The 12,015-nt window shown below is 34.1% G+C and overlaps 1 protein-coding gene across 5 annotated transcripts; it reads left to right on the plus strand.

The window, feature by feature from the left end:
- The first annotated feature begins 4,295 nt into the window (after positions 1 to 4,295).
- On the plus strand, positions 4,296 to 12,015 carry LOC104108651 (uncharacterized). 5 transcript variants are annotated; one of them, XM_009617732.4, is made up of 10 exons: positions 4,296 to 4,594; positions 5,151 to 5,673; positions 6,159 to 6,306; positions 6,553 to 6,666; positions 7,472 to 7,598; positions 7,762 to 7,980; positions 8,588 to 8,657; positions 10,398 to 10,573; positions 10,979 to 11,045; positions 11,501 to 12,015. In XM_009617732.4, exons 1-10 carry the CDS (start codon positions 4,448 to 4,450, stop codon positions 11,647 to 11,649), a joined length of 1,740 nt encoding a protein of 579 aa, XP_009616027.1. In that variant the 5' UTR covers positions 4,296 to 4,447; the 3' UTR covers positions 11,650 to 12,015. The 5 variants fall into 5 exon arrangements, with proteins under 5 accessions (XP_009616027.1, XP_009616029.1, XP_009616028.1 ...); XM_009617734.4 differs by having other exon boundaries at positions 7,493 to 7,598; XM_009617733.4 differs by having other exon boundaries at positions 4,297 to 4,594; positions 6,556 to 6,666.

Here is a 12,015-nt window from a genome sequence, read left to right on the forward strand (position 1 = left end):
TACACATGAAGTTAAAGACGTCATGTCCTTAACATTTACACTGCACATATGAAGTTAAGGATATTATGTCCTAAAGTTTAACAACGGAAGGTGCAAATACAAGACACTTTGTCCTTACACAGCATTCATAAAGTTAAGGACACCATGTCCTTAATATTTACACAGCACTCATGTCTAGTAAACTATATCCATTTTTTACATAGCACTTTTTCGTTTGCATCTGTATCCATTTTTTTTATTAAAAGCGTTTTAAAAAGATGATTTTGCCCTTCTTTAATAAAAGATTATTGACAAAACTGTAAACTGCAGGGCAAAACTTCAGCATGTTTGGGTATGAAGTTATAGCAAATGAACTAAATAACTTCAGCATGCATTATAAAAAACTAATTAGAAAATTGCATACTGTAGGATAAAAATTTAAGCATGTTTAGTATGAAGTTTTAGCAAATGAACTAAAAAACTTCAGCTTGTTTAGACTGAAGTTTCGGATAAAATTTATGACAAAACTGTAGACTGCATGATAAAATTTTAGCATATTTTGGTATGAAGTTTTAGCAAATGAACTAAATAACTTCAGCATGCATTAGCAAAAACTCATTAGAAAATTACATACTGCAAGACAAAAAATTAAGTATGTTTAGTATGAAATTTTAGCAAATGAACTAAAAACTTAAGCATATTTAGTTTGAAGTTTTAGCTAGGGCTGCTTATCGGGCGGATTGGGCGGTTAATTACTCTTAACGGTTTGGCTTAACGGTTATCGGCTTTTAAATGTATTAATCCGCTAGCCACCCGATAAGATATCGGGCGGATTGGTATCGGTTTAGCTCTTATCGGACGGTTATTGGACGGTTTATCGGCCTAATTCAATCTATATTGCGTGTATTAATTGTTTGTTGACCGCCTAGCATACAAATTCAGAATAGGAAATTATACATTGAGTCCAGACGTACATGTCTGTTAACGCCTACATAAGAATGATGTAGTGTGTCATGTGTTATAGAGTGAAAAAAAATGTGGCACAACACTGATGTTCTTCTATTAAACATAGACAACATGCATTAGTTTTAAAAAACAAAAGCAGAGGTGAACCATAGACATCAACTTAAACAATCTTGTTGTAGGGTGGGAGAATAAGCTAAGCTAAGCCAAGCATGGGATCCTCTGATGCATAGTACGTAAGGGTTCTGATTATTTAGGAATTAGGCGTTAGAACTTAGAGATAGAGTACTGGAAGAAGTGGAAGGGTTTTTGATCTATATCTATATATATATATATATATATATATTCTTAACGGGTTAACGGATTATCCGTTAAGAAAATTGAATAATCCGCCCCCAAATCGATAAGTCGTTAATAAAAAAATTTTAATTCGTTCGCCGTCCGTTAAACCGTTAACCCGATACTAATAAGCCATTAAGCTTCGATTTCGGTTCGATTTTCGGTTTCGGTTTGGTTTTGAACATCCCTAGTTTTAGCAAATGAACTAAAAAACTTCAGCTTGTTTAGACTGAAGTTTCAGATAAAACTCATGATAAAACTGTAAACTGCATGACAAAACTTTAGCATGTTGTGGTATGAAATTTTAACAAATGAACTAAATAATTTCAGCATGCATTAACAAAAACTCATTAGAAAATTATATACTGCAAGACAAAAACTTAGCATGTTTAGTCTGAAGTTTTAGCAAATGAACTAAAAACGTAGACATATTTAGTCTCAAGTTTTAGCAAATTAACTAAAAAATTTAAGCATGTTTAGTATGAAGTTTTAGCAAATGAACTAAATAACTTCAGCATGCATTAGCAAAAACTCATTAGAAAATTACATACTGCAAGACAAAAATTTAAGCATGTTTAGTCTGAAGTTTTAGCAAATGAACTAAAAAACTTATGCATGTTTAGTATGAAGTTTTAGCAAACGAACTAAAAAACTTAAGCATGTAGTCTGAAATTTTAGCAATTGAACTAAATAACTTAAGCATGTTTGGTCTGAAATTTTAGCAAATGAACTAAGAAACTTAAGCATGTTTAATCTGAATTTTTAGCAAATAAACTAAATAACTTCAGCATGTTTAGACTGAAGTTTCGGATAAAACTCATGATAAAACTGTAGACTCGCGAGATAAATAACTTCAGCATGCATTAGCATGAAGTTTTAGCTTCAATGTAAAATAACTTCATGCTATATTAGCATGAAGTTTTAATTTCAACATGAAACAACTTCATGCTACATTAGCATGAAGTTTTAGCTTCAAGGTGAAATAACTTTATGCAAGTGTGATTCCGAAGATGAATCTGGACAAGTTTCTGATTTTTTGATAAAACTGCTGAGAGGAGAGGGGAAGATCTTTTTTCACGAATGAGGTTGCAGACCACGCGATTAATGCATGATATTGGTTTTATATCTTTTGTCAGGGGGTATAATTGTCATATTATTACGATTTTTTTGTCAGTTGGCTACCAAATGAATAATTTTAAAAAATAGGGTACAAGTTAAAAGGTGACACAAATATAGAGTACGGTTGCAAATCCCCCGCTATAAATATACGGTGCAAGTAAAATTTTACCATATCATAACAACACTATTTATTCCAAAAAATTTATTTTCACTCCACGTTGTTCTAGATTGAACACTTTTCAAAGCAATTATATAAGAGTTAAATATATTGAATTGTGTGAGAGAACTTGCTGGCTTGATTTTTTACAAATAATAATATAGAGCATAAAATGAGTTGTTTAATATTTAAATTAATTTATGAGTGTATGTTTGACCAGATTTTTAGGAAGAACAAAAAGTGGTTTTGTGTGGTAACATTAATGGTCGTTTGGTACGATATATTAGAAAAAATAATGCATGTATTAGTTTTGGCATTATTAATTTTTTGTTTGGTACACTTTTTCAACTTATTAGTTATACATTTTATTTGGTATTCTCTCATGTATAACTAATATGTAACAAACCAATGGTATTAGCGATACCAAGATTGTTAATACATACATAAGCATGGTTAACGATAAAAATTATTCCTGACCTCGAAGCTAAAGAACGTGAAAGGTATTTTTATAAATAAATAATTTTTTAAAAAATTATATAATGCATGTCATTTTTAATACACCACACCAAACAGTTATGAGAAATAATATCACCATAACTAATACCATCATAACTCATTCCTATATTACTAATACATCATATTCAATACTATTCTTATGCCTCCTACTAGGGGTGGCAACGGTCGGGTCGGGTCGAAAACGGATAATGCAAAGAACGGATAATATGAATAAAACATGGATTAACCGGCGGATAATATGGATATCCATATTATCTATGACTTTTTGAATATGATTACTTTTGGGAGAATTTCTAGTCTCTCCAACTTGAGGAACCCCCAAATTGAGGCTTTACAGAGTAAAAGTTAAACCCGTTAATTATCCATTAGTTATCCATTTTCTAAATGAATAATATGGTTCTTATCCATACTTGGATCCGTTTTTAAAAAGTTTATTATCCAACCTATTTTTAGTGAATAATATGAATGGATAACTGATAATTTTTTTTTTAGAAACTACACAACCTGCCTATGACGCACAAATTAATTACATGTTTTTGCCTATTTAAAAATTATTTATAATTTCTACCCATTTGATCCAAATTTATTTCCTGTCTACCTCATTCCTCTTTCTCCCTTGATTTTGTTTTATCCAACATACCAAATCGTGCATTTTCTCTTTTAATTAAATCCCATAATTTTATCTTTGGAAAAAAATATGAAATCCATTCAATAACCCAATAAGCTATCTTCGCTCATGTTGCGGTGCATATTTGCCTTCGCATTTGAAATACACAATGTTAAAACATTCAGCTTCATTTTTGCAAGCTTACTTAGTAGCTATTATAATATGATAACTAAATATTTTGGTCTTTCTTTATTTTAAGTAGCACATACGATTACTTAATATATTAAGTTTTCCAGATCTGATTTTTATGTATGTATGAAAACCCACCATTATTTAGCTTGAAGCTCCTGAATTTGAAATTTTATTTTAAAAATTTATCCTTTGATTCGAAGTGAGTGATATAAAATATTATCTATAGTACTTTCGAGCAAGCTTCCCAAATCTGAATTTTTGTGTGTATTTAAATATCGATCATTATTGGACTTGAAAATTTTGAATTAAAGTATTTTTTAAATTAATTAATCAAACATAAATTAGTAGAATGAATAAGAAATACTTATGAATAAGAACACTTTTCAAAAAGAATAAATTTTTGCTATTAAGAACTTTTGGCTTCCCACGCTATTATATCACTGTACAGTGAACCCCAAGGCCAAAAACCCCACTCTGACCCCAAATCCGCTTCAGGCCAAAATCCACATTTCCCCACTGTTAATCCCCTCAACAGCTCTGCATGCCCAAAAATTCATCTTTAATTCTAGAATCAGATGTCGGGAAAAATGGAGGAGGTGGCTCCGACGGAGGAAGTGGTGCAGGCATTGCTGGAATGCATGGTGGAACCATTATTAGGGCGTAATTCTTTCAAATCAAAGGATGTTCCAACACTTGATCAACAACGTTCCATGGCAAAACATGTACTAGTACATTATATCCTGCCACTCTCTGTTCATTCATTTGATATGTTCTCTCTTTTGGTTTTCATACAATAATTTGTAATCAATTTGTTTGGTAAAGTTGTCATTTTGGGCTTACCTGGAGTCAAACAAAATTGTCTCTGGCTATATCTTGTTAATACTTTTAAATATTTCAATAAGTGCAAAATTTTGCAAGTTTTAGTGTAATACAGGTGATTTTAAATGTAAAAGTTAAACACAAACTAATCGATATACTCTTTCTTTTCATCCGTATACTCTTAACTTCTATATTTCGTTAAATAGACTTTGGGAAAAGATCTTATGAAATAGGAATGGAGGGAGTCTATATAAATGATTATAGTAGAGGTGAGCTGCATCATGCTTGAATTTAGATTAATCAGTACGATAGCATACTCAAGCTTGATATGGAAGTTGAGTAATGAAGGATATGCTAGTTTTGATTAGTCGAAAGCCTACATAGAGTACTTAAGCGTGCTATGGTATGTTTGTTGTGTGCTACTTAACCCACTCTTCTACTGGTTACTGATGTTGACAGGTGGAAGCTGTTGTGTTGCTCTACAACTACTACTATAGGAAGCAACATCAAGATCATAAAATAGAGTTTCTTAATTTTACATCATTTTGCCAATTGGCTGTAGTTTTGAAACCAAGTTTGGTGACATATATGAAATTAATGCGTCGATCAGATTACACAGACGTGGACGATTTGGAAAGCCAAATCTCGCTCACTGAGAAGGCAATTATGCGGGCATGTGATATATCTTCGGCACTGGATGCTGCACAAGTTGATCCACTATCAGAGAAATGGCCTATTTCCAAAGTTGTTGTATTCTTAGTTGACTCAAGGAGGGAGAATTGCTTGCTCATGCGTAGTTCTATGACCTATGCTGTTTGGTCCATTATTGAAAAACATCTTGACGTCTCCTCAGGTTATCTTTTTGATTCAAAGTGTATAAACAAAAAGAAAAGATCTACTAATATACCTTCAACCAGTTCTCAGTATACTGATGGAGCAGGCCTCGAAGAGCTTGCGCTTTCTGCTGCCGCAGAAGCAACAGGTATATGCTTAACGATGAATCACAAATTCTAGAATTTTAAGTTAAGACTTGCATTAAGAGCATAGGAAAACTAGTGAGGTAGAGCAACTATTAGTGCTTTTCATGCAGACTTGTTGAGCTATCTTCTTTCTATTTGTGCTGGTTATAATTGAGCCCCCTCCCCCTCCCCCTCCAAAACCTCTCCTGGTCTCTATCTCTGAGTTTTAGGAATCTTTTTGTTATATTTATTTCCTTTGTTTGGCTGTTGGTCAACCAGTTTGGTTTGATTTTGTCTGAGACTAGCTGAATTGATATATAATTATTTTTATTGTCACTAGGATTAGTCATGCCTTACCATTTTTCGGATTTTGAATTCTTTGAAGTAAATTAATTTTGCTACTAGTATACTGATTAATATCCTATCCTTGAAGGAACCTCAGTTATGTATATACACTGTAATATTTGTGGAATGACTAAATATTTCATGTAATTTGCATGTGAAACAGGCATCAATAGAAATGATCTGGTTGTCCTAGAGAGCCACCTTGTATATTCCTTAGATAAAGAAAAAGAAGCAGCTCGATTATATCTTGTACAATTCACTAAGTCTGTCAATGAAGATTTTATGGTTCCTATTGGAGACGTCATTGAAAGGTTGGTCCACTTCTCTACATATTCAAAATTAACGACAAACCACGATAGTCAACTGTGGACAATCATATACATCTCTTGTCAAATGTGAGATTTGTTACCAATATTTGATGCATAATCTGGAAAATCTTAATGTTCATCAATTTTGCATTGCATAAATGAATATTGCTTTAAGTTTTATTTTCAGTACTATAAATATTGCTCCCATGACGAGGAATGGCTATTTTTTTCCTGAATCTGCTTCTGGAGTAGCTTGCAGGGTCCTCTAATCAAGAAAATCCTAAGTGGATGGGCGGTTTCTCCAGCTGTTGAGTATTTTCACTTGATGCCCTACAGAGATATGTTGTCGAATTGGTATTCTAGGTAGAAGTTTCATCTGGTTCACTTACTTTTGGTTATTCTTTTGAAATGTTTAGTCAGACGTTGCACTCTAGTCTCTGTAGCGAAAATGCTCTTTACCTTTCAGTTTTATATGCTCTAGCAGAAGCTTAGCTGTTTCCCTTCCGGTGAGTAACTCAGAGTTCTAACTGTTCCTTGCAGCTATATAAACCCCCGCTTTGAGGTCTCTTACCAATAGGAGACTGTGAGAAATAAAACACGGGAGAAAGAGCTTATGGGAATACATGGCCTTCATGCCTTACGCTTCTATCTATTTATATACATGTATTAAAATGAGTGCTTTCTCACTTATCCAATGTGGGACACTAATATTTGCAGTGCTATGCTAGCCTATCTAACAAAATATTGTAGTTGAATAAGTCCAAGGTAACTGGTCGTGAGATCATACTTAAGACGTTTGGTACTTCTGCTTGATACTGATTCAGATTGTATAAAAACTATGCTTATCCGTTGAAAAGCCTTACCTGTATCTTAGGCATATGATAGCACCAGTACTTTTGCCGTTTTGCGATTAACTGGTTCCGTATCTTGTACTGTGATTCATCTATTCTTTGGAGTGACTATGTGTTTGTTTTGTTTTACTTTATTTTATCTATTTCTTCTAAGAGATTAAACCAAAACCCGTACTTCCAAAATTGCACTTATCCTGAAGCCCACCTTCAGTTTCTGTTTCTAGATAACATAAATATTTGTTTATTTCCTAGATATCTAGTTTCTGCTCTTTCAAACTATTGAGAGGAGGATACTAAGCATAGTTCCTTTTTTTTAGTACAATGAATTGTGATCACAGGGAGCTGTTACCAAATGGCTTGCAAGATCTAACTGTAGAACTGGTAGCTGGTCATGCATATGATGTACATATTGGAGGTAGCTCTAGTGAGAAAGAAGTAAATGAGGTGAAAACCAACTCCTACAGTAATTACAGTATAAGTTTGTTATTACCTCATGCTTTCAGAGTCGATATTATGGATGCATCTGACAAAATATATATGATTAGCAAGATTATTGGAGCATGGATGAAAATGGTTGTGAGTATTCAGTTTTCAAGCATGTTGACAGGAGAACGTGGTTCAACTCATGATTAAGTCGTGCAATACTGATTGTGATGATGAAAAGATTGTTGAAGCGAAAAGAAGAGGCATTCAGGGGCTCTCTGCAGTAGGCTCGTCTCAGTTGGATTCTCAACATTCTGAGGATGTAGTAACCGCTTTGGCTTCAAAGGAATCTGCAATATCACGATCTGCCTTGACTGTTCTTTACTGGAAAAGAGAGAAACTGGTACCTGCCTCTGATATTGCTATTCTTCCTATGTCGTCCTAGGTGCATGCCATTTCAAGTTGACAATCTTTCATACTATGGTTAACAAAGTTATGGCTGCTAGTTTCACTTTTGGGCAATATTATTAACAACAGATCAGAATTTGCAAATGAATCTTTGGGTTTTACATTTTTTGGAGTTCCTAAGAGGAGAATTTGTACTAGTTTCTCTGACAAGTGACTAATACACCATTCCTTGTTGATGAATTTTCCAAATTTTCTTTGACGAACTTCTGACTAAAAAATTAAGAATTTAAAATTATTTGTTTCCTTTGATAAGAAGTTTCCATCATCTTTACGTTGATCAGGTGGTCTTGTTTCATTCCCACTTTTCTATTTTGTATTTTTTTTGGGGGGTGCGGGGGGGGGGTGGGGGGGTGGGGTCCCATTCGTGTTGGGGATCAGACGTGGAAGACCATTTGAGTGAAGGCTTTAAGGAAGTCAACATATTCAGTTATCTCGATATATGGTGGTAGAAAACTGTGGATTATGTTGTTTATTTCCACAATTTGCCGTCAAACTTTTAAGACATTGATTACCATCCTGATATCTTCCTTTTTTACTTTCAGAGTTCTCAGCTACGCACTTTGGAAGATGAGATTGCATTGTGTGATAAAACTATTCGGACAGTATTAAATGGTGTGATCTTTTCTTCTTTTCTAGCGTCATTCATCTTATTCAATGAATATTAAATTCTTATTGGGCAGGGAGTTTTTTTTTTTTGGTTACCTTTAAGGCATTACATAGATAATGTGCGACTATTAGAGTGAATACAAACTGCCGACTGGAGGTTCCAAGTATCATCAATTTTTTTTGTGCTCTCATATATATTCTTGGATTTCTATCTATCTTGCTATTAACAACTTGCAAAAATAAGGCATGAAAACTTCCCTTCTCGTGTTTCTTTTCCTCTCTGTTGTTCTTCAAGGATCATGTTCCTTAGAAATTGGTAAGGATTTTTTTCCTTCCACGAGTCAGATAGATTGCAGTAGAGTAAAATAAAAAAATTTGTATAACTTTGATGCTAAAACAATTACCGACTGGTAACATCATATGTGAAAATGGAGTGTGACAATGGTTTATGCCAGTCAATTTGGTGTCAGAGAAAGTAATTTCCTCACATGGGAGCACCACTAAAATGGAATCTTGTCAAAAAATTTCATTGCCTGGTTACTTTGTTTAGTTTTGTTCTTGTATAAAGGGCATTTCACCTTCACCAATGTATTTCTCTCCTTGTTAAGCAAATTGCTTTTTCTCTCTAAAAAGAGTCGCATCTGATGAAATGATATAGTCACAGACTTAACCAAGAAAAAGGAAGCTCCACCATTTTATAAGAAATTAGTGTAATTAAGCTAATATCACCCATTCTTGGTCTGTTCGTCATCTTTAAACCAGCAAAAGTTCCACTAGCTGCCTTTAATGAGCTGAAACAGTGGGCAATATCATCCTTCATTGAGAGTTGTTGCCTAATATTTTAATAAATCTGAAATCCACCTTGTAAGCTCCTTGATGAGTTGGATGAACAGGTGTACACGTGTGGTGTTATACTTCTGAAGAATCTCCTATATAGCTTATCAAAAAACCAAAAAAAGAAGAAGTTTGTGTATGTTTAGAGAGTATTCTCACTTGATAGTGCATACCTTACTAAAAGTCATCGGCTTTGTAAGAGAAGGAAGAGACATTTATGGACAAGAAAGAAGCATAAAGAGCCAGATGAACAATAATGCAAATGGTACGGAAAAGGTTGAAACTTGTAGGATGTGAAAAAGTCTGTCAATGGATGAACCTGCAAACGTCAAAGCTCAGCTTAGTCCATCAAATATATTTCAGGGTAAAGAGTTGGTGGCGTCTCCACATTTATGAAAGTTAAAGATCAAGGGAGGAAAGAAATTTTGATTATCTCTTAATTAGTTATCTTCAATCATACACCCGCTCTGTTCTTTTTAGAGATGCGGGCATAACATAGATCTAAAAGCTGCATTAGCTGCATTATTGGTAAGTTTCAGATTTTATGAGATAAATCAAGGCCCTTTTGTTTCTTAAAGAATGATACTGAAAAGATGATAAATAATGAAAGGAAATTCTTTTTTTAAGAAATTAGAAACATAGCTGACATTTCTGTGTCGGTTTAATTGCAACGACCCATAGCTGACATTTCTGTGTCGGTTTAATTGGAACTGAGAAAAACAATGGACAGAAAACATTCTGGTAACTTCTCTCTTATGACAGGTGGCATTATCTATTGCAAATGTTTGATGTTTTGATACCCATTTTTGATAGTTTATGTCAACCTCTGGGATACTTTTCACTTGAATAGCATCAGTTTAAACCAATGGTCTGAGAACTGTCAGCATAATGTCTTTCTTAATTTGTATGCAGGAGGTGAAAATGATTTACCATTGAAGATTGAAGCTCTTGTAGATGGCTGTAATGACGTGTGTGTGAAAGGTGAAGGAGTTGAGTACAATACCAATCAACTGGTAGAAGACCAATCTATTTATAGCAAGGGAAAAAGATTGTCCGAGGCCATTCTTACTTTGCAAAACCAATGTCAGGCAAGATGAGGCATCCTAATTTGACATTTCCTTTTAATTCTTTGCTTTTCTTATTTTCTGTTCTCCATTGTTGGTTGAGAATTTTCTTCATGTTCGGTATTTCTAATATTTCCTTCAATATACATGGGAAGTCATTATTGGGAAATATAAGGGACGTGTTCACTTTATTTGAACTAAGAAAGTCAGCAGTTATTTTGACTTGAATGCATTTGTTTATTTATATAAAATCTTTAATATTGGATAAGCATATGGCAAAGATAAGAACTTTCAACTGGTTGTTTCTTTCTGAAATCCTGTCGTCAATTGTTTATCCTAAAGGTATTAGTGTCTGCTCTTTATTCTGATTTTTTACTTGCTGCATATATGTAACATCCACACATTTATTCTTCAATTCTATGTCTGCAGCAATTGGATCAACTGTGCTGCAGGAGTAACTGGGCATTGCCAACATATCGGGTCTTTCCATTTGAGGGTAAGATATTAAACTTTCCCATCTACATCAAACGGATATAGTGGTCTTCGTTTATATCAATCGTACATGCTATTGCTATTGATGATTGTGATGGGACGTTTGATGAGATTTCTTTTGCACAACTGTGATAGCCTGTGAAGATTTATTCTGAATTCTTGACAATTTTCTCTTTCACATTTTTTTCGTATCGGTTTTGATCTAGTGAAGAAATGGACCTTGGGCCTAATTCAACCCCAAAAATTAGATCATGTGGACCTACAACAGAAGACCCATCTCCCAATTTGTCTAGTATTGCTTGGCTTTCCAGCTCTCATTTTACTAATTGAAGCCTTGAATCTTGATTTTTGTTTTAGAGTTACCTGTTCAATTAAGTGAGCACTCTCCAATTTTAAAATGTCTTGCTCAAGTACCCTGCAAAGTTTAGCTAATCCTTGTCAGTGTTTGCTCCTTTAAAGGTGGATTTCAAGCCAAAGTCATTGTGAAAGGTGCAGATTTCGAATTTACCAGTGAAAGCAACATACGTGAGAGTCCGCGTGAAGCAAGGGAGTCCGCTGCTGCACACATGATTGCGGAAGTAGCTCGCATCTCAGGTCAGAATCAATAGCTTTGCATGGGGTTATGGCTCTTTGCAAATACCAAGATCAGACCTTTCCTAACATCTCATTCTCCTGTGTAAAGTCAATGCCAGACATGTACTCAGAAATACTAACTTGTCTGACTCTAAAATTGGTATGCGCACAACCAATAGATATCGGCACTATTCAGTTGTTTGCTGCTTCTTTTACGTTGTAGTGTCAAGAGTGCCTGAAGCAAAAGTGAATATCGTTTCGTAATTTGGAGGAATCGCTTTATTTTTATGGTGTTTGGTAGCTTAAAATTGGTTAAGGCCGAAAGACGTATAACGATACTAACTTTGTACTGAAAAATGCAAGTAACTTTCCATTACAACTGAATATTTTTATTTTTGTTA

The sequence above is a fragment of the Nicotiana tomentosiformis genome, chromosome 3 (genome assembly GCF_000390325.3).
Source record: "Nicotiana tomentosiformis chromosome 3, ASM39032v3, whole genome shotgun sequence".
Lineage (NCBI taxonomy): Eukaryota > Viridiplantae > Streptophyta > Magnoliopsida > Solanales > Solanaceae > Nicotiana > Nicotiana tomentosiformis.

Bases quoted from the DNA above. Each gene is read 5' to 3' on its own strand.
- LOC104108651 (XM_009617732.4), top strand. From the start codon at position 4,448: ATGTCGGGAAAAATGGAGGAGGTGGCTCCGACGGAGGAAGTGGTGCAG. The intron at 6,667-7,471 runs GTAGAAGTTTCA...CCTTTTTTTTAG, and splicing joins TTGTCGAATTGGTATTCTAG to TACAATGAATTGTGATCACA. The intron at 7,981-8,587 runs GTACCTGCCTCT...TTTTACTTTCAG, and splicing joins ACTGGAAAAGAGAGAAACTG to AGTTCTCAGCTACGCACTTT.